Raw genomic sequence first — 23,281 nt, forward strand, 5'->3', positions numbered from 1 at the left:
TTAACCAATAACCTAGCACAACTGCGGACCAATCGCATTTATATGGACACCTCTCCTCCCCCCTTTCCCCAATTAGTAAACACAGAGCTCCTCAGCGGAGACTTAGAGCCTACGAAGCGACTTCAAAGTCTCGGCTTAGATCCTTCCCTAAGATGCACGTGGTAAAAAACCCTTAAAGACGATCGGAGCTCAGTCTTACGACAATCTTATAGTGTCCACTTCGGTGAAGTATAGTACTCGACAAAAGTCTGTGCTCTGAGAAAATGGCATTTGAGTCGAAATTGAAACAAAAAGTTTTGTGTGGTCAAGCGAGAGAAGTGATTGCTAATGTACTTTTCTTATGCAACGAGAAACTGATGATGGCATAAGCATGGTACTGAAAAAAGTTCAAGAGCGTTACGCAAAAGCGGCGGGTGTAAGTTTGGGTAGCATTAAAAGAATAGCTCGTGAAATTAAAACAATTGAAAATGGTGAGTCATGCTCTTTTTCAACGCCTAATAAAAAAAGACATAGAAAAGCATTAAAATCGTATTTTGATGATTTCAACAACGATTATCAATTATTACATTACTAAGAAAAAAATTCTCACCTTACGCCGCATACATAAAAAATTCGTTGACGAAAATTTTTACAAGATATCTTATGAGTCTCTGAGGAAAGCGATAATAGAAATAGGGTTCAGATGGAGGAAAATGAAAAAAAAAATAGAAAATTGGTCGTGGAAAAACCGGCGATTCAGCAATTGCAAGAAATTTTCTCAGAGACATGAAGAAGGTCGAACAATAATTTATATGGATGAAACATATATCCATGCTTCACATACATATGAGAAGAGTTTAAATGATGATTTGAATGAAGGGTTGCTTGCACCAATTTCAAAGGGGCAGATACTTATAATTGTGAATGGAGGAGAAAATAGATTTGTGAAAAATTCATAGATAAAATTCAAATCCAACACATTTCATAGCGAAATGAGTTACAAAAAGTTGTTGCAAGAAATATTAATTCCCAATCTTCCAGAAAAAATCGTTTTGGTTATAGACAATGCCCCATACCACAATGTCCAGTATGAAAAGTGTCCAAACATGTACTCGAGGAAAGATGAGATGAAAGAATGGTTAAGACGACGGAACATTCATTTCACGAATGACATGCTAAAAGTTGATCCCCATTCTAATAATAAAATCCATAAACCACGATTCAAGTTGTATGAAATTGATATGATTATGGAAAATCATGAACATACTGTACTCAGATTGTCTCCTTATCATCCAGATTTGAACCCAATAGTATTAGTATGGGCATCACTGAAACAATATGTGGCTGATAAAAATGAGGACTTCCATTTCAAATCCGTTCAAAGTTTATGTGATGAATTATTCACTTCGTTTTCTCAAGAGCATTGGAAAAAACGTTGCGAACATGCTAAACGTTTTGAGGAACTTGATCTTGACTTCGCAATTGACAAAATTATAATAAATGTTTAAGGTGATAGTAACAACGATAGTACCAGTGAGGATAGTGATAACTCTTCAAGCGATTCCGATCTCTCTGGAGTTGAACCTTTGTAATTTTTTGGTTTTAACTTTAATTCTATTTTTGTTTGGATTAATTCATCTTGATAAATAAATATAATGTTTCCCAAGAAATTTTCATTTTGAAATTTAATCTTAAACCCAAATAAACTACATTTTCAGAATAAGTCTTTCTACCTTTCCTTAATAGACCCGAAATTAAATGCAATACAGACTGCTGAAAAACAAACTCATTTAAATACGATTACGTAAATACCGCATTTTCATTGTAAACTAATAATTGACCATCAATTAAAAAACCAGCAACCCTTTTTGCTACTTGCAGCTAGGACTGTACTCTCAGGCCACTTTAAAACCCAAATAGGCGCACCAAGTCGCTCGGTAGATTTCATCCATTTCTATCCTAATGATTCTCTATCAGTAGTGTACGCAGGTGGTGATATGTTAAAAGTCGCCTCCTAGATTTGACTAGCTGTACCTTCGTCCTTGTAGTCAATGCATATATTACTGAAGATGTGTACTGCCGTAGCAGAAAGTACATACTGGAAATTCCTTTCGACCACTACATAATACTCTGGATGTTGCCTATGTTCCAATATTGAAATCATTTATCTCTGTAAGGAGTTGATTATTATAAGTTGGGTTCACTTTTTCATTCTGGAAACTGTTTCTATGTTCTTGAATACGTGTTTGGAATGTTCTTCCAGTTTTACCCATGTAAAACATCGGACATGATATATCTGACACCAAACTGTTATCTTTGTCATTTACATCTTTAGTCTGTAAGAAATTTGAAATCTTTCTACTAGATTGACTCAAATAATTTTTATCTTTGTCTCTTAGAATTGTGTAATTGCTTCATGGCTTGACTGTATAGTTTTTTGGAGAGTAAAGAATAGGTTAGATTGCTATCATTACCGTTGTTTTTCCAAATGTGTTCTATTAAATTCAGTTCTTTATTTAAATTCACATAAGACTAAGTACCCATTAGTTCTAGAGGAGTTTTTTCTGACTTATTTGAAAACGCTAAAGCTATCAATGTTAACGCTTGTAGAAAAATAGTAAATTCCATAGTTTTTCAAGTATTAGGAACCAGAGTGAGTTCTTGGCATTTTGACTGCTTTTACAACAAAACGTTAAATAATTCATAATGTGAACGATCAATCAATGATTGACAACCTCGAATGATGATAATTCTAAAAAACTAACATAAATAAGTTATATGAGAGGTTCATTTTTAGAACGTTACAAGAGGTCTATCAGAAGATAATCTACTCACAAATAGGGAAAAAAGTTCCTTTACACTTGCTTAAATCTCCATAACCAAATGAAAATCATAATTGACATAAAAACCGACAAAAGGCGAAATATTTAGCGGGTCCTCTAATTTCAACTATGTTTACAATATCTGAATTTGTTCAATCAATTACTTTTTCTTTTACTGTTTGTTTTATTTATTAACAATGAACGATTGACTAATACATTTTCACTTCTTGCATGGGCTTTGTTTTTTCAGTGAACTTGAAATAACGTTCAGAAATGATGGAACTTGTTTTTACAGGGGTGTTCGAGAGTTTGGTAGTATTTCGAGTGATTCAACAGTTTGGTGGAAAGCAGGTTTGAGTTTGGCAGCCTTCACTGCACTAGGAATTTTAGTCGCAAGAGTATTAAATACATCAGACAAAATGAGATAAATAAAAAATGTGTAAAAATAAATTCTCAATATATGTAATTTACTGTACTTACTTTTTTCATTTATTTATATGTTATTTTGAAGGTGATTTCTTTCATTTATATCTAAATGCCCTGGTGAATAAAGATAACTTTTTAACATTTACTATTTTTAATTTTAGTATTTTTGTCCTAGGGATTTTTACAGAAAAAAATATTCATCGAGGTCTAAAATTATGATTTTTTATAATTGCTATATGCCACTGCTGGTAGTATTGGTATATTCTATAAATCTGCACCAATTTTTCAGTTACTACTTTATCCTAAAAAGCCATTTTTTATGAATAATGGGGAATGTACCACAATTTGGGTTATTTTACAGCAAATGCAAGTTTGAACAAAATAAAGTTGAGTTCAATTCATGAGTTTTTCAAATTCACTTCGAAAAGTATTCAAATTGATGTTTCAAATGTTTCTATGGGATTTGTTTCTAATTTACATATTGGCACAGCGCCTATATCAAGTTGAAATAATTTATACATACCTAGATATTCTACTTTAAAAGAGGAAAAGTATCTTTGTAAATCAACAATTAAGGCAAAATATAAATTATAGTTCAATACCACCTCCACAAGCCACATAAACTACAGTTGTTTTGTTATTTATTTATATGGAGGAAGATAGGTTAGGTGCACAAAATGTCATATGTCACAGAATGTTTCGGAACATAAGTAAACAGAACAGCACGCCTCTGAAATATGTCATCTTTGCTTGTCTCATATAGGTAGCAGATTCATTGTCCTTTATTAGCTTATAACCGATGTCGCCAAATGGTGAAATAGAAACGAATCCCTTTAAATGTTGAATGCATTATTTCATTCCTCTTTTTTAAGTATTTTAATAATTTTTTCAAAGAGAAAGGTTGAAATGATAAGTTTAAAATGCGTTGTTTTAGAGCTCTTTTATGAAAACTACTTGATTTACGTCAGGAGGAACATTCCCCATTATCTTTTTGTGGGTTTTTGAATATTCCACAACATGGGAGAAGATGAAGAAAGATAAATTAATAATAAAAACATTTTTAGAAGCAAGCTTTTATTTACATGCTCTCAAAAGAAAATAAACTTCATGAAACTCATCAATTTATTACATTACACAATTTATATCATATAAAGGCTCATCTTAAAATTAACTTATTGTATAAAACAATCAAGGTGCAAATTGTTTTTTTGTTGATTTACACAGGTATATGTATATGATATTGAAGCTTGTAATGTATATTACATATAATAATAATAACTTTATTCACAACGTATACAAATTAGAGTACAATTAAAACAAAATATGTGAACAAAGTGGTTTGGCGATAAGAGCAGAGCTCTTTTTTCGCAAGAAGTTATAAAGAATATGTAAGTACATAAATATTTGTATAAAAGTAAGTATGGCCTTCATGGAGTAGAAACTACAAAATATTTTATTAAATTTTGTGAATTTGGTGTTTAGTTAAGCAAATTATATTTCGGCTTGAGGTAAAATAGGCCGATTAAATACTAGACAAACAAAAAGTCAGAAAAAAAGATGAAGCTTTAGACAAATATTACACGTTCTATAAGAATAAAATATTAATGTACAAATAGATAAAATGTTAGGCAATATGGATAAGATTATGCTACTTACAATACCGTATGATACAACTTTGAGATAAATTTGACTAAGACTAACTATTTCACTCTAACACATTTTTTTTAAATTGTCTATCTTTTTCGAGAATGTGTTTTCTTATTTGTTTTTTGAATATTGGTTTGGAATAAGATTTTTTTATTTTGTGAGGTACGGTGTTATATAATTTAGTTGCCTTGAAAGAATATGCTCCTTGTGAAATTGACTTTTTAACAGTAGGGTAGGTTAGTTGGTCGCGATGTCGTGTGTTATAGTCGTGGTTTCGTGATGATGCTTTATTTTTGCTGAAATGATACTTCACTTTTATACAATAGTAATATAATTGTCTCATATCCATAACTTCACACTCTATACAGGAGATCTGACGAGAAACGTGAATTTCTAGACATGATCAACTTCATGAATCTCCTTTGTAATACCTCCAACGGATTGAGGTGTACATGCAGAGCTGATCCCCATGCTGTTATACCATATCTTAAATGGCTCTCTACTAGGGAACTATATAATTGATTAAGTTCTTTGTGAGGTAAGTAATTTTTCAAGGAACGGAAGTTGTAAAGTATTGTTTGCAGTTTTTTTATTGTATATTTTATATGAGAGTCGAACCTTAAGTTTCTATCTATGTAGACGCCCAAGTATTCGATTTCTCTCAGGGAATCTATTTTTATTGTTTTTCCTTGTTCGCCGACATCAAGAGTTTCAAATGGACAATCATTGGATAGATTGCAGCTAAAAGGAAGAAAATTAGTTTTTTCCAGATTCATTTAGATATAAATTGAAAAGCAGAGGACCCAGTACCGTACCTTGTGGGAGTACACATTCTATTTGTTTTTGATTGCTAATTGTATCTGCAATTCGCACAACTTGCATTCTATTTTAAAGATAGCTTTCAAAAAGCGTTTGGCAGTTCCCTCTGATACCATTATTTTCTAAAGTTTGTAGGAGTAGTTGATGATCGACAGTATCGAAAGCCTTCGTTAGGTCTATGAATAGGCATAAAGAAGGTTTTCCTTTCTCCAAGGATTTATGTATCAATTCTGTTAGTTCAAGAAACGCGTCTTCGGTTGAGGTTTTTTCTTTGAAGCCAAATTGTCTATCTGAAATCAATTTGAATTTGGTTATAAATGAGTTTATTCTTTTTAGCAATTTTTCGAAAATTTTTGACAGATTGGTCTATAGTTTGTGATTTCAGTTTTTATCTCCTTTTTTATGGATAGGAGTCACTACTACAGTTTTGAATGAGTCGGGGGGCCCACCAATAAGTAATATACATTTATTAATAATGAAAACTAAAGGATCTAGTATATAATGTGATATTAATTTTAGCAGTTCTGCTTTAATTTCGTCTTTTCCTACCACCTTTTTGTTTTTAAGGTCGCAGATTAAAGCGTTTACTTCATTTTTATCAGTTAGGCTTAAGACAAAAGAGTTTGGTAAAATGTTTGGATGAAAAACGAGGTTATAATTTTTGACTATTTTATTTGCCAATATCTTTCCAATATCTACGAAATTATCATTGAATTCATTGGCTATGTCTCTGTTGTTTGTTAGGAGTACTCCCCGATCATTTTTTATTGGTCCAATTGTGGTTGATTTAGGTTTAGTGCCGGTGATATATATCGACTGTTCAAAAAATAAAGTACATGTTCAAATTTCGCGGGCTACGTACCTTCAATTAGGGATTTTTTTGTTGGTACACTTGTCTCGAACGTATATTCACAGTTTGAACTGTCAGCAAGTTAAGTTTGTGGGTGAGGGGATACAAGTTAAAAATCTTCAGCGACTTTCACCTATTGAAAAAATGGATCAAGAAATTTGCATCAAATTTTGTTTAAACAAACACTTGAAATGTTGACAGTGGCATATGGTGATTGTGCTCTGAGCCAGAAAATGTTTACAAGTGGTACAAGCTTTTCATAGAAGGTCGAGACAATGTAAATGACGACGCTCGCCCTGGACACATCAACAACCGATTAAAATGTTGAGAAAATGAAGAAAATTGTTATGGAGAATCGTCGAATCACCATTAGACAAGTTGCTAAGGATATCAACTCATCGGTTGACTCGTGCCGTGCAATTTTTTCGGATATCTTAGACATGAAGCTTGTGACAGCGAAGTCGTTCCAAAATTGCTGAATTTTTACCAAAAAAAAAACCGTCAAATGAGCCTCGCTCAGGAATTGTTGAATGACGTCAACGGCGTTCGAGATTGGCTTGAAAGGGTCATGACTGGACGAATCATAGCTATGTGGTTATGACATCGAAACCAAAAGTCCAATCCTTTCAATGGAAGAGCCCAAGAGAGCCAAGACAAAAAAAGCACGCCAAGTTTGATCAAATGTCAAGGTTTTGCTCACTGTTTTCTTCAATTACTGTGGCGAAGTGCATGAGAAGTTCTTGCCACATGGTCGTACAGTCAATAATATGTATTATCTTGAAGTTATGCTCTGCTTGTGAGAAGAAATACGAAGAAAACGTCTGGTATTATGGAAAAACAATTCGTGGTTTTTGCATCACAATAATGTACCTGTTCACTCGTCATCGCTTGTTCTTAATTTTTTTGGCCAAAACACCGTAATCATCACTCAGCCACCGTATTCACCAGATTTGGGTCCCTGCGACTTTTTCTTGTTCCCAAGATTGAAGATACCCATGAAAGAACAGCGTTTTGCGACAATTCAGGAGATAAAAACCGAATCGCTGAGAGAGAGAGCTCAAGGACATGCCAAAAAGTGCATATCAGAACTGCTTCGAGGATTGAAAAAAACGTTGGCACAAGTTTATTATATCTGAGGGAGACTAATTTGGAGAGGAGAAAATAGAAAGAATAATGATAATTCACACTATTTTTTGAATATACCTCGTAGGGGACAATAGAACTTTTGCTAGTGATAGCACAGTGTGTGGTAGTTCGTTACTTTCAATGAGGTAATTATATGCGAGGGTTATTTAGTTGCCCTTGAAAATAGGCATCCTTTCTTTCATTGTCTGTACCTCAGAACGACTTGATGACTGTCATCACCCGAAGACGATTGTGAATACTAACAATCGAAACGTCGTGAAGTAACTTGTATTGGAATGTTTCAATTTTTAATTTTCATTTCTTGTCAATAATTTTTAATTTTCATTTTTTGTTAATAGTTCAATTTTTAATTTTTGCTTGTATTTTCTTTCATTGTAATTTAATTTTTATGGTTAATATAATTGTTATTCTTTCAGGGATTTCAAATCAATTTGTATCATATTAGACGATGGAAGTCCGAACTAATAAAATGCACCACGACACACGACACATTGTCAACCATGAACATGAAATTATGAGTTCTGTGGTCTCTATCCAAATCACAGAAATATAAATTATAGTTCATTTATTCAAAACGTCTGTGATTCAAATACATTCATTCTGGCGTTGAAACGATGACGTCACTTCAACTATGATTTACGTTACTTTACGTCAGTTGTCAAATTCTGCTTTATTTTTATCGTTATAGTTCACAAAGTGCCGAAAACTTTTTATCAAATATGTTGTAAGGATGTACAAAATAAAGCTGAAAAATTATTACTTGCACAAATCTGATTCTAACCGAGGTTAGAGAAATTGAAAAGTTTATTTTTATTATTGAATTTGACATAAATTGAATCATTCCATACCGGCGAATATTTTTATTAATGACGTCACTACGAATCGTTTTTGAATACAGCCTCGAATACGATTAAACACCAGAAGACACCTATCGTAACAATGTAAAAAATTAATAAAGGTCATACCTGACCCATCCCTTTTCAAGTAGAATGATGTTTCGAAAGTTGTTTGTATAAAATGCTTTGTCCGCCCCGATTCCGATTCTCAAATTAACCAAGATCGAAAATGCAGATGATACTGTTTGCTTAAATACAATTAGCGTGAAAGTAGCGGTGACAAAAAGTGGAAAGATGATTGCAGAAATGAAATGGGATTTATAGTTTTGTACTGAAATATATTTATACGTACTGCCTAATTTTTGGTATTGTCTTTTTGATAAGGAACACAAAACGAAAATAATGTTGAAAAAAAAATACATAAGTCATTAACAATTGATGGACACAGTAATGAAACTGTGTTGGCGGACCTTACGATGTTCATTATTGTAGTTTTTTGTATTAGCATTAGCTATTATAATATTGTATTTTTAAATATTCCTAGCCATATGTTTCAATTAGAGTTTAGTCTCAACAAAAACATACAAAACCCCAAGTGCCAAATAGATACTTGAGAGAACCAAGTAGGTATTTGAGAGAGCAAGGAAAAATAGAAAGGTGATGCATTGGGGTAACATTTTTGTGTGTTTCTTACTGTTGGGTATATAGACCAAGTTAAACTGATAGAGAATCTGCTGAAGTGTAATGAAGGGTAAACTGAAAAGTTCGCTCCGAGTTATTGCGTAATATATACCACTGAGGAGTCCAATTAGTTAGTAATTTATCATATCCATTAATTTTGACTAATAATTGAATAGTCAATTTGAATACATAATGAAATTTCTATACTTGGCCTTCTTATTAGTTGTCGGCGTTTCGGAAACCAATCTTTTTCGCTGTCATGACCCAAAAGTTCACTTGAAAATTCGTAGCTCCTGAGTAACCTCTGTCATCATCTGAACAAAAAAAGACGAGTACATAAATTCATCCATTAGATGAAAATTCACCAAAGAATGCTTCGATATATCCAGTTGAAAGCATTTGAAGCATTTGTAATGGTTAAAGCCGTTCATCAGAAATTTTCTGAGAATTCAAAAACTCGCCAAAGCATGTTATTTAGATTAGATGACATATGCCATTCATCATCAAGAATTTCTCCAACTCCATCATAGTCACAGAACATATAGTACGATAGAACCTTGTTGACTGAAGGAATGCTGATTTTTTAATTACTTTCTTTATGTGAAAAAGAAAGTGGCAACAGAAATGACTCATCTTATTAGGATTCTGTATATTTTGTAATTGGAGAAGTGTATCATTTCCTCTAGTATTGCTACTCACAAAAATTCAAAAATGGTTGGAAAAATAGAGTTGCAAGATTGCCTTCGAGATTCCCCAAAGTTTAGGTATATTTTATTCTTTATTTTGTAGGAGGTAGTTATTGTTTTCAATATTTTCAGGAGTTTGTTGGAGGAGGAAGAATCCAGCATTGATCAACTTGAGAACAAATTGGAAAAAATCCTTAAAGTTTGTGGGAGCATGGTTGATGCTGGAAAAACATATGTGGGACAACAAAGGTGTGTTTTTTAATTTCATTTATCATAATTACTAATGTAAATAACATGTTGACAACAGCAATGGTATCACTCTCTAGCTTATTAAAGGATGTCAAGTAAAATTATGGAGACCAGTGTTAGTTATATTTTTTCACCAACTTTTAGAAAAAAAAATTGTATGGAAAGTGATAAACTTCTGAAGATAGGATTCAAAAATTAAATACGTGAAAAAACTCTGTGCAAAGATGTTTAGATTATGGACAGAAACTTGTTTCAGATACAACTGGAAGAAAAAAGTCGTTTGAAACAACTACTTTCAAATATGAACATTAAATTACATTATTCCTCAATAAGTTTGTACTCTAAATAATGTAATATTTGAAGAGTAATAGAAAATTTGCTCTTATGAAGAAAACGTTCAATCTTTAACTCCTTATCAACACCTTTTTGGATAACCTTGTAAAGAACTGTTATTGTGACAAAAGCAAGTTTATTCGAAAAACACTTTACTGTGAGATTTTCTTTAAACAATTTTACGTATAAGCGTATAGATACACTTGAATAAGCTATTGTATGGCGGAACGATTGTTGCGTTTTAGAAACTATTTAGTGAAACTCTCACAATGAAGTTTCTTCTGAATATTTTATGGATTTTCATCAAGTATCAGATAATTCCATCACAAGAGCAAGTCTCTTCCAAATGACATATTGTTGTAAAGTTTCTGCAGTGAAAGTTATTTTGTGTAATTCAGTGTGTATATCTGTATCTATGCATCTATGATATCAGATACATCTATGTATCTGCATCTATGAAAGAAGGTACATTATCTACCTTTGTAAAGACTTTTTATTGATGCATTTGATTTTTTCTTTCTATTTCCTGAAGTTTCCCAATTTCTATATAATGATGGAGAAGGTTTTTCCCCAAATCCAATTTCTCCTAAGAAAGATTCCCTTAACAACTGAACTGCATAGAAAGAAAGTGGTATAAGTCAATAATTGGCAAATCCGAGTTCTTTACAAAAATGGTTTTCTTTGTATCTTCTCTATTTTTGATATGTTAGTGATGACATACAATTCGAAATACAATAAACGTGTTTCGAAATCCTTAACCTAGATTTTTCAACTGGTTGCTTCACAAAAATTTCAACCATTTAGAAATTTTCCAAATGGACTTGAACCACTTTTATTCTATCCTGCTCAATTGAGCCTCATTTAATTTTTTAAGAAGTTCCTTTACTTCTGTATTTTGAAACAGCAAAAATTCTTTTTTCAGTCTCTTTGCCAATAGCTTGTGGGATTTGAGTACCCATTTCAAAGAGGATCCAATGGTATTATCATCTTTAAATAAATTAATCCACAGCTTACAAGAAATGAATAAGTTTCACACTATTTTGTTGGATCAGGCATCTCGAACAGTTTTGAAGAATCTCACATCATTCCTGAAAAAGTAAGGATTTTATGAAGTTACAGGTTTATTATGAACTTCGTCTTTATTAACAATTAGTCAACTGTTGAATATTCTGAGAAAAACAAAAATTATGGTTGCCTTCAGATAGATTTATAATTTTCTTTAGAATAAATATAATAACTTTAATCTGCTTTAATTTATCATGAAGTAACCTATAAATCCACCCATATATGGATAATTGTTGCAAAAATAGTTGGATTTTACTTATTCAAAGCAATAATATGTGATTAATAATAATATTTACTTATTTCTCATGTTAACAAAAATAGAAGACAGTAACAAGAAAAACGTCACTTGGGGTAAAATATAGATATTATGACAACACAGGATCTGGTTGTGAGAATAAATAAACATACATAACAAAACTTACACTATTCACAGAATTAATTAATATATTTCAGAGCTGAATAAAACAAAGAAAGGAAGGAAGGAACTTTGCTACACCTTTCATGCCCAGAATTTCCGAAAAAATTGTATGGCATGGCCAGCCGATATGCAGACATCCTCAACAACCTCTCTAATAGTTATTCGACGATTCTCCATAATTTTTTTTTTCATTTTCCCAACATTTTAATTGGTTGTTCATGTGCTGGAGTGTCTAGGGCGAGCGTCGTCATTCACATCTTCTCGACCTTCTGTGAAAAGCTTGTACAACTTGTAAACATTTTTCTGAATCAGAGTACAGTCACCGTATGCCACTATCAACATTTCAAGTGGTTTTGAGCATTCAATTTTATTTTATTACAACAAATTTCATCCAAATTCTCTGATCCATTTTTTTCGGTAGCAAACAATCGTCTAACAAACTAAACATATTAAACAGCTGAAATTGAGAGCATATGTTCAAAGCGAGTGTACCAACATAAAAAAAATTGCTAATTGAATGTACATAGCTCATGAAATTTAAACATTCATCTTATTTTTTTAACATACCTCTCATTTACGTGCATTAAAAAAATATTTCTCAAAATGTATTTCTTGATGCGAATGAGTTATCTGTAAAATAAATGAAAGGTTTAAACTATAATTTTTGTGCCATGTCCATTCCTTAAATACAATAATAATTTATGGAAAATCACTCATATTTTGTTGATGAAATCGTCGACCAGTGGTTTTTGAAATATATGTTTTTCTAAACAAGCTTTATTGCTCTGCAGCACAATGTCTTGAAACTTGTCCCAACACCACCAAAAAGTTGAATTTTTGTCCAAAATTATGCCATTTTGTGGCAACTGCATTTGTAATGAAGACCTTCTACAATAATAATAGGCAAGAAAAAAATACAATGTATGGAATACAATATATACAATCCACACACGTACCTATCAAAAGGCAGAATTCAATTTCTGATCTTGTCACGAATGACTCAACCAGAAGTTGCTCTTCCATTCAACATCGAAAAAAAAAAGTATTGTACATGCACAACATACGTAATCCTAGATATATTTAGTGCCAAATGCACCAGTTTTATTTCTGTTAGTACTAACAACAATAAAAAAAACAATGAAAATGAAACTGTATGAAATGCTCATTTACATAAAATTTATTTTATTGACAGAGGAGTTGAGGCAATTTGTGTTCCAGTAAGTAAATTTTGATTTTATTTCTATAATCTAGCGCAGAAAGTGATTTTATTAAATTGGGAATTCGATTATAAAGCCAGGCCACATTATAAAAGAAGGATCCACGAAATAGAGTGGTTCTGTGTTGGGGTGTAGTTAGTTGATTTCTGAATCTCAGATTCAAATTATGGATGTTGTTGTTATAATCTTATGGTAGGTGATACAAGCATGAAATATGCGTCCAGCTTCCATTTTTAGACATCTGTCTCTCCAAATGATGATTATGCACTTCCCGAGAAAATTGCTCAATGTTTGACATATTTAACTTTTTGCCAGTAATATTCCAACTATTTTGCCAATCGCCATACGAAACTTGGGTCATGATTGACCTATCAATTCATATAAAATGTTATTTTTCAAATTTTAGGGATCGGTTTCGCTTCGACATTTTGACACTTGACACTGACAACCCCTAAAAAAAGTCTGTTCTATAATATAGGATGTTAATTGATAAACTACGAAAATTTTCTACATGATTTTCTTCAAAAAATTCATCAAATATCTCGTTTCAGTGATATCAAGAAAGTACGTGACTATAAGCAACATTTTGAAAAAATATCGTCCGAGTATGACAGTGTCCTCGCACGTAACTCTCACACTCCCAGGAGTAAACATCAAGAGGTAGAAGAAGTCCAAAATATTTTGGTTGCTGTTAGATCGTGCTTTGGTCACCAAACTTTGGATTATGTAAATAGCATAAGCGTTTTGCAGGCAAAGAAAAGACATGAAATTTTAAGTACCGTGAGTTCTTATTTAGTTATATCTACCTTTGAAGTTTGTAATTTTCTACGATACTGTCTGTCCCTTGAGTTTACCTCAATTTAATGAGATGTTGAAGGCTCAAGAAAAACTTGTCACTGAGGTTTGGTTGGATGTATTGATAATTTAGTGGTTAATTTGTTTAGTTTTGAAAAACAACATTTTTCTAAATGAAATTGCACTGTTTAACTTTTTCAAACCTCTGCAAACCAATTAATGATTACCTAAAACCCTCTCACACTCAACTTTTTTTTGCAATTATAAAAATATTTTTTTTGTGAGGAAACCCAACACTGTTGTGTCTATCACTACACTAGTTGTGCCATACAAACAAAACTTATTGATTATTCAGGACATGACTCATTGGCCTATTAAATGCAAATCACCATTCATAAGCACACAGATCAATTTTTCTGATGTTAACAGTATTAATGTTTATTTATTTGCACTGATTCCTTTTTTAAGGAACCAGGTTTTGCTAATCTAATCTTATATGATAAAAACTCGCCCTAAAACAAACACATGTGAAATAATAAACTGATTCAATTTTTAGCTCCTATCGTATCTGCATGCTTGTTCAACTTACTATCATCAAGGTTCAGACTTATGTGCAGATTTGGAACCATTTTCCAAAACTTTGGCGGATGAAGTGAGCATTCTCTTGAATATATTTTATCTCAGTTCATGATTTGAGATTCCAATTTAAATTGCAGATAGCAGTTATGAGAGATGAGACATACAAGATTCAGAAAGAACTGGAAAATACACATGCTATAGTATCAAATATCGAACCGATATCGATGAAAAATGAAAAAAATTCCCCTTCTATGGAAGGATACCTGTTCAAAAGGACTTCAAATGCATTCAAAACTTGGAATAGAAGGTGGTTTTATCTTTATGACAATAAGTTGGTTTACAGGTAAGAATTGTTCCTTTGGGGATTTATTATTTTAAAGCTTGCGCATTGTATATGTTGAATTATTTGTGAGAATGGAGAAATTAGGGCTATTTGTGTTCTGAAGTAACATCAAAAGACAATCTGCAGCCTGATGCCGAAAATTTTCAATAAATCCAAATAGATCAAATCACCTTGTGAATGTTGAATTTCTGATTCAAATATAAGAACTCTGATTATTTTTAGCATATTATATTAACTAGAGATTGATTTTAATAGTAAATGCATATTACCTGAAAACTAATGAAACCCACGTAACATCCTTCATATTTTCTGAACCAGTGACAGAAAATGAAATAATATGTCTAATTTCAAATCTTGAAAACTATTGTGCACCAGGTTCTGACAAAATAATTTGCAAACTAATGAAACATTTGCATAAATATCTTGAAAGTGCTAGTTTATTTGATGAATTTTTGTGTTACAAAAAGGGTAATATACCATCCCAGTGGAAAGTTATGAAAGTAACTTCAGTCTTCAAATCTGAAAGTCAAAATTATTACTGCAATTACCGACCAATTTCTGTCATCCGTAATTTTGCTAAACTATTCAAGAAATCTGTCAAAAATCGAATAATAAGATTTCTTTAGTAAACATCATACAACTTGAGAACAATTATTTGACATTGGAATTATTTCTAGACCTGTCAAAAGCTTTTGATTGTTTGAACCACACAGTTCTTCTACAAAAGCTGGAATCATATGGCATACGTGGCCCTTTGTTGAAATAGCTTAAATATTATATATCAGGTAGATGGTGTTAATTAACAAGTAAGGAGTCAAAGCTGAATCAGACATAAAAATCAATTGATACTGGGGTACCACAAGGTAGTATAATTGGCCCAATGATGTTTATTGGGCCAATTATACTGGGGAAAATTGCAAAATGACAAATTATGTTATGATATCCATAACTGAAGAAAGCCTCTGTAAGGCAGATGAGTGGTTCAGGAGAAACAAACTTATATTGAATGACAAAAAGACCAAAACTTTAATGTTCAAAACAAACCATGCAGGACTTGACTTACCTCAAGAAAGTCGGCTGATGAATATTTCACTCAAAATAGAAAATGAGTGCAAATTCTTAGGACTGCACATAGACAGCACACTGAGGTTCAACAGTCATATTCAAAGTGTTTGTCAAATGTTGAACTCAGTGTTGTATTCAATGAAAGTTATTGGTCAGTATGTTGACACAGATGTAATCCGAATGGTCTGTCATTCAAATTTTGAATCTGTTTGTAGGTATGGGATTATTTTTTATGGAGGTAGAAGAAATGCAGAGCAAATTTTTATTGTACAAAAAGGAGACTTAAAAACTATGCTGAAACTAAACTCAAGAGAGTCATGTAGAGGCAAATTCAGTAGTCTTAAAATATTTACACTTATAGGAGTCTATATACACGAACTCTTATTATTCGTTTTTAAAAACAAATATCTTTTTGAAAATAGTCTACCACATAATGTATATAACACTAGAAATTTTGACTATGTATACACAAAACATAGACTAACTGTTACAGAAAGGAGCCCTTTCTATCAAAGCATGAAAATGTTCAACAAACTCCCCACCAGCATCAAACAAATGAATAAACTTGGTGAATTCAAAAAGGGAATTCATAGGATTCTACTGAATATAGATCCCTATACTAGTGGTGTATACTGTTTTTATTTCTTTTTGCGATTACTCTTCAGAAATAAAGATATTTATTATCATTATAACACAACAACAATTTGGGTTAATAAAAAATTCAAATACTGAACGTGCCGTTCTCCCTTGGACGCGTAACACGGATTATGTCGTTTCTGTCGTAGCCGTTCGCTTGTTACACAGTTGTTGGGTGTTTTATTTTATCTTCGACGTACCTTTTTTTCACATATTCTCAAAGCTCTGTTCACTAGGGTGTTGATGACAGTTCGTTTCCGTTTTGGATGATGGTTGGATCCATTATGTAGTGTGTGTGTGTGTGTTTTTTTTTCTGTACACCTTATGTACCTTCCTTGATGACTGAAACATCAAGGAATGGGATTTACAGAAAGTGCACGAAAAATCAGCACTATTAATGACACGGCAGAAATGAGACCTTCAGTTTCAGTTGACACGTCAAGAAGAGTCATTCGACCACCCCACTGAAGATGGCTGCCGCAGTTGCAGTCGAAACGTTTGGAGAATACAACCAAAGTAGACCACGGCAAAACTCGGAAACCAACCAAAACTAAGTGTAACTTGAATTTCAGTGTGTGGGACATTACACACAGCCATTCAATTTGGAAATACTTTAATTTTTTTTTTAATTCGTCGGGTTCTGTTTAAAAAAAAATCTGTTTAAAATCTGTTTTTCCGTTAACCAGCTGTCGCACCCCTACGAACGACAACCCTCAGAAGTCGAAACTTGTGCGAGCCAAGGATTAACGAGGTCTTACCTTTTAACGTGTGATTCCTAACACGGGTTGTCGGTAGCAAGTGAAGATCGATCGTTCAGACTAGGGCTTGAACCACCGACCAACACGGCAGTCAATTCGAGTGAGTGAACAAAGCACCCACGCCGAACCGCTTGGCTACCGACTGCTGAGTATAAATCAATATTTTTTATTTTCAATTTGTAAAATTTGTTATCTTCTTTAATTTCATTTAGAAACGTTTGTTTCTTGGGAAACCTGAAGTTGTTAATGTTCGTGACACAAAGCTACATACTGTTACAGTATAATTTCTCTTTGAGTGGTTGTCTGTCTGTTTCGCATATTCGTTAAATTATATCAAGGTCATTGTTCTGCAAAGTTCGCAACTAGGTACGTTTCTCGATGTCTTATCAACTTTAAATATCGTTCCTTATCAAGCACCGACAATTAGCTGCCAGATTAGGTGTAATATTCGCATGAGTGGGACAAAGAAGTTCAACAATGACATTATTTTGATTCGTGAACGGGAGCCTAGACCCTTTCCAACATTTTAAAATTCGTATCAGTAGTAAAAGATTTCAGGCAGGAGCACAGTGTGTTTAGTTAGTGAGTTATTTGTTATTACTATTACCCACGATTGGGGATTGAATTGCCGTGTTCCATTTTTAACAACTAGTGTTGTGAGCTTAGTTGTTATTACCTCTTTTAAAGGGGATACAAAGCTGAAATTATACTCTAAGGCCGCCCTTCATCAAAGGTATGGATAAAATAGTTGAGAAAGTATTCTAGAGTCCTAGTGTTCTCTCTATCCTCTAGGTCTTTTTCGTTTAATGCCATTGGATATCGTTATAGAGGAATTTCTGAAATTCGAAAGTCTGACAGTTCCGCTACTTCCTGGAAGTTGGGGGAGTGCAGTTTCAACTTCCCAGGTTGCAGCCAAAAAGGGAGGAAAGCTAACGAATCGGATGAGTACCACTATTATTTCTTTGATTGTTGCCTTTTTCTTCTGACAGCCAATTTCGTCACCAGCCAAATTATTTGTAGTTATTTTCAAGCTAACTTATGATGCACTGTTTGGAACCTTTGGTGTAGTAATGAATATTACTGGAGTTTTTTCCCAACACCAAACCGTTATTTTAACACCTCGACACGTGTTTCGGTCACCAAGTCTTCAAGAGAAAGATTTAACTGGAAAACTTGTGAAGCTAACCCTATTTATGCTATACCATACAGGTATACCACACATAAATTAATTTCATAATTTGCCTTATCTATTAATTTTACAATATGTCCTTATGTAATGTTTAAATGTTACAGCTATATATAAAACAATTTTCAAGCTATATATAAATTAATTTTACAATATTGCCTATCTAAATTATTTTTTACAATGTGTCTTTTTGTAGTAATCAGTAAACCCAACAATATTATTTCAACAAGCTATATAGTATGCTATTTGGTATTGGTCCGTCATCGTTATTCATAATATTATTATATTTACTTATTTCTACACCCTCATAGGCATCTAGTTGCCTGTTGTTGTGAACTTGTCTAACTAATCTTAATGAACTAAAGTCTATGGAATGGTTTTGTTGCAAAATATTTGGACTTCCCAAAAGGCTCAGTAGTGTATGCTTTGTTTCAAAAACCACCTTCATACCTAGTTCCTTGAAAATCTTTCCAAAGTTCTTTGTATATTGGTGGTATGGAACTGAGATGTATTTATCTGGGTTTTTGTCCTTTCTGAAAGTCGAGATTTCGTTCATTCTCAACCTAAACTTCTTCTTCCTCTATGTCATCTACAATACCCCTCAAGAAACCGTTAGTGGCTGCTATTTCCTCTATTGTACGTTTTTCTTTTGTGAACCTCTCATGTGTTAGAGGGAAAATCAAAAGACGATGCACTAAAAATTCAACCCAGCATGTTTGTGCTCTCCAAAGTGATGTGAACTGTCAGGAATATACCAATATGTGCTTGTTTCTTTTCTAAATTTATCGTATTCTATCCCTCCATATTGGCTCCTCATTACCAAAACGTCAAGAAATGGTAGTTGTCCATTATTTTCTAACTTATCATGAATTTTTTTGATGGACATCTATTATTTAAAAAGGAAACGAAGTCCTCAATATTCGATTTTTTTGTATCTAATATCGCGAAAATATCATCCACATACCTTAGCCACATCCCAGGAAAATACTTTGACTTGTTTAACTGTATAAATAAATTAGACTTGTTTCAATCCCTAGTACGTACAGGGCTAGGTATTAGTATATTAAAAAGTTTGTTTGAAGGTGATTGACAATGTTTCATGATGAATTTCACTAGTTCGGACTTCCATTGTCTACTATATAAAATGATTTGAAATCCCTGAAACAACTAAAAAAGAAGAATTGAAAATGAATAGCTGAAAATAAGAATTATATTAACCAAAATAAACCTGAAATGAAATAATAGTGAAATAAAATACAAGTAAATATAGAACGATTGAATAAAAAAAAAAAAAAGTGGAGAGATTCCAAGTCACGTTAGTTCACGACGTTTCGATTGTTAGTTGACCATGGCCAACTCCCGCCAAAACGGTCATCTAACACGGAACCAGTTAAGCGGAAAATGGTAAGCGGGGATAAGTGAAAGTACTCGAACGACCTATAAATAGTCATCTCTCGGAGGAATCAGTCCAGTCATCACCCGAAGACGATTGTAGATACCAACAATCGAAACGTCGTGAACTAACGTGACTTGGAATCTCTCCACTTTTTTTTATTCAATTGTTCTATTTTTACTTGTATTTTTTTTCACTATTATTTCATTTCAGGTTTATTTTGGTTAATATAATTCTTATTTTCAGCTATTCATTTTTAATTCTTCTTTTTTAGTTGTTTCAGGGGTTTCAAATCATTTTATATAGTAGAAAATGGAAGTCCGAACTAGTGAAATTTATATTAGAAAGTGAGTTTGTAAAGTCACGTAATATAGACGTTCATTCTCTCTCTCTCTCCAAAGAAAAAGGTTGCATTAATTGAACTACTTAGGAAATACGAACCACCCGTCTCCACTGAGCTAACCAGTGCTCTACCCTACCTCAAATACTGGCTTTCGGTAGACCACTATAAAATTTTGATACGGTTGGTTTCACCCTTTAATGACTCATAAAACTCATTATATAAAGACTCCTTCTGAGCCAGGAAAAAGCCCGTAAATTACATTTGAATAAATATATTCAACAGTTATATAAAATATCCATAAAGTTTTTCTATTTCAGAAAAAGGTCTGGAGAAGAGCACGAAACTGTTATGGAGGATGACTTGAGAATATGTACCGTTAAACCAGTGTTGGATGGGGAGAGACGTTTTTGTTTTGAAGTTTTGTCACCTTCCAAGCAAGTCTAAAAGTGATATGCTGTATATTCATTGAAATTATACAATTTCCTTTCAGAAGTCACATGTTACAAGCCGATTCCAAAGAAATGTACGACTGCTGGGTCACAGCTCTGCAAAAGGGTATTGGGGCAGCAATTCAGAGGGTTCAAAGTATCGACTTTGATCAGACCAAAAAGCTCGCTAACAACTTCATCAGATATTCCGATTATATTTCCGATAGGAATCGGAGTGGACACGTATCCGGTGATAATAATAATCGTACCAAAAAGAGAATGTGGGAACAGTTGTTGAAGATTCCTGGTAACAACTTTTGCTGTGATTGTGGAAGCCCCAATCCAAGGTGGGCTAGCATTAATTTAGGAATTACGTTGTGTATTGGTGAGTCGTTTGGAGATAGTTTTTTTTGTATTAACAAAATAATTCATTTCTTGAAAGTGAGGTATTTACGAGAAAAGTTTTTGGTAGTTTTGGCATAGGCGGCGTGGCAAATCTTCATTATTAGCAATACAAGGCTGACTAAATAATCTGTCATTTTTTAAGTATTCTATGAAGCCTTTGTGACGTCCTGTCATAGCCGGAGCGCCATCCATAGCAGCTGATAAATATTCTTCAGTTGAATTATAACTGAATTGAGAATTTAGAAGTCTTCAGAGGATTGCACAATGACTCTTCAATGTTTTTAGCCATCTCATCAATCCGTCTTTGCACGGAAGTATTGCTCAAAGGAATTTTTCGGATAATATCTGCCGCTGGTTTATGGAGCATAGTAGTAATTACTTCTTTTATTGTCGGTAAAATTAAATCCTCTCCAAGAGCGTGAGGTTTACCAGATTGAGCAATTAACAAGGAGATATTGTAGGAAGCTCGGAGTCCGTCGTCGTCTTGCCTAGAAACCGCTAATAAAATGTTGACACAGTTGGCTTTTCCAGTTCTTGAAAATAAGTCATAATGCATTTTATTCAAACGATCTTGTAGCCATGAAGGTTTCATCGCTTCATTCGAAAATGTTTTTAAACAAAGAACGCACATAGGCGTAGATGGATTTGTGGGATTTTCAATAAATCCATATTTTATATATTCCGCGCTATACTGCAGTTTCTTCTTTTTTGCTTCTGACATAATTTTGTCTTCAAAAATGCCGAAATAAAGAATCGAGTATTAAAAATTTGCTAATGACACCACTCACAGTTTTCACCACCGCACGTACAGCACTTTACCTACCTAGTAGCTAACTAAATTCACTTGTTTTCGTAATATCGTCGAATGACATTACTGGCTGGATGGCGCGCACGCCTTTGTATGAGGCAGAGGGCGGGCCTAGTACTTTCGAGAATGGAGCCTAGAAACTTCTCGCTTTGCATTAAAGCTTACCGCCATCTATTGTACAGTTTGACAACTATCGGACAGGAAATAGTTACTGTCTAGTCCCCTAGATGGCGTTACACGAGGAAACGCGCTTTAAGCGTAAAGGAGCGGTAAAGTTTATGTTAAAAGCAAAAAAACATTTTTAAATTAGCCATCGCCCCTCTAAACCGCTTCAACGCCCCCAATTCTTCTCTGTGTCCTTTACTGGCCTCCTATAGGCCTCCAACGCCCACAAGGGGGCATTATCGCCACTTTGAGAAAGCCTACTATAGACTATACTTACAAATTGCCATAGAATTTAAAAATAAAATCGATGAAAAACGTATTCGAACATTCCTAATAAGTTTAATACTTGAAATCCATTCTAAATTGTATTATTTAAATTACGACAGTATCAAAAGGAACCGATATAATTTCAACTACAGTTTTTTTTCAGTTTATGACTAGCTCTCTCAGATGTACTTATATAAATGTGTAATGAAATTTTTGCAATAACTCATACATTGAATAACTTTTCAGAATGTTCAGGAGTTCATAGGAGTTTAGGGGTACATTACACTAAAGTGAGATCACTAACTTTAGATGATTGGGAACCAGAAATTATCAAAGTGATGGTGGAATTGGGTAATACTGTAGTGAATAAAATTTATGAAGCAAACTTGCCTGAAGATGTATCTAGACCCTCGGAGCAATGTCTTGGGTAAAGTCAAGGTATTTTGAGATTCTTCCGTCAATATTCAAAAGGTTATACATTTTACAGGGCAGTGAGGGAGACTTTCATTAAAGCAAAGTATGTCGATAAAAAGTATGTCAAATCGCTACCACAATTCAACAAAACCTCTCCATCGTCGAATAGAACTTCCAGGTTGAGTTTAATGGAAGTTCGAAAGTGGAGCGTGAGAAAAATAAGGCGGAGGCCGAAAAGTTGCGATAAAAGGGAGAGGAAGGTTGTGAAAACTGAGGAAGCGAAAGCGAAAGTTGACAATATATCTGAGAGCCTAGAAAGTAGCAGCAGCAGTGGAAAGGACGAAGACACCAACAGTGAATCATCAAAAAGGAATAGTTTGAGAAAACGCGGCAGTGTACTGCTTTTCGGTAATGATTTCGATAAGCAGCCGATTGAAGGAGCTATAGAGTTCAGCAGCGATCAGGAATCTACAGGAGGAGAGGACAACAATGAAAGTGTTGGTAAGCTGAAAACTATATTAA

At 33.4% G+C, this 23,281-nt stretch overlaps 2 protein-coding genes across 3 annotated transcripts in view; both read left to right on the top strand.

Annotated features, from left to right (window-relative positions):
* The window catches only part of Miro (mitochondrial Rho GTPase), a 37,585-nt gene extending 34,309 nt beyond the window's left edge, over positions 1 to 3,276 (top strand). For both annotated transcript variants that reach the window (XM_074173781.1, XM_074173785.1), the window contains one exon: positions 3,097 to 3,276. In XM_074173781.1, coding sequence (XP_074029882.1) covers positions 3,097 to 3,229 — 133 coding nt within the window. In that variant the 3' untranslated portion in view covers positions 3,230 to 3,276. The remainder of the gene's footprint in view (positions 1 to 3,096) is intronic.
* A 6,461-nt stretch (positions 3,277 to 9,737) lies between these two features.
* The window catches only part of CenB1A (Centaurin beta 1A), a 31,308-nt gene continuing 17,764 nt past the window's right edge, over positions 9,738 to 23,281 (top strand). Inside the window, exons 1-10 of the mRNA XM_074173801.1 lie at positions 9,738 to 9,970; positions 10,025 to 10,141; positions 11,397 to 11,570; positions 13,726 to 13,954; positions 14,526 to 14,621; positions 14,686 to 14,891; positions 20,590 to 20,706; positions 20,763 to 21,085; positions 22,592 to 22,772; positions 22,833 to 23,260. Of these exons, the coding sequence (XP_074029902.1) occupies positions 9,918 to 9,970; positions 10,025 to 10,141; positions 11,397 to 11,570; positions 13,726 to 13,954; positions 14,526 to 14,621; positions 14,686 to 14,891; positions 20,590 to 20,706; positions 20,763 to 21,085; positions 22,592 to 22,772; positions 22,833 to 23,260 (1,924 nt within the window). The 5' untranslated portion in view covers positions 9,738 to 9,917. The remainder of the gene's footprint in view (positions 9,971 to 10,024; positions 10,142 to 11,396; positions 11,571 to 13,725; positions 13,955 to 14,525; positions 14,622 to 14,685; positions 14,892 to 20,589; positions 20,707 to 20,762; positions 21,086 to 22,591; positions 22,773 to 22,832; positions 23,261 to 23,281) is intronic.

The sequence above is a fragment of the Leptinotarsa decemlineata genome, unplaced genomic scaffold (genome assembly GCF_025532065.1).
Source record: "Leptinotarsa decemlineata unplaced genomic scaffold, Ldec_3_MD MMD2_P_RNA_scaffold_12, whole genome shotgun sequence".
Classification (NCBI taxonomy): Eukaryota; Metazoa; Arthropoda; class Insecta; order Coleoptera; family Chrysomelidae; genus Leptinotarsa; species Leptinotarsa decemlineata.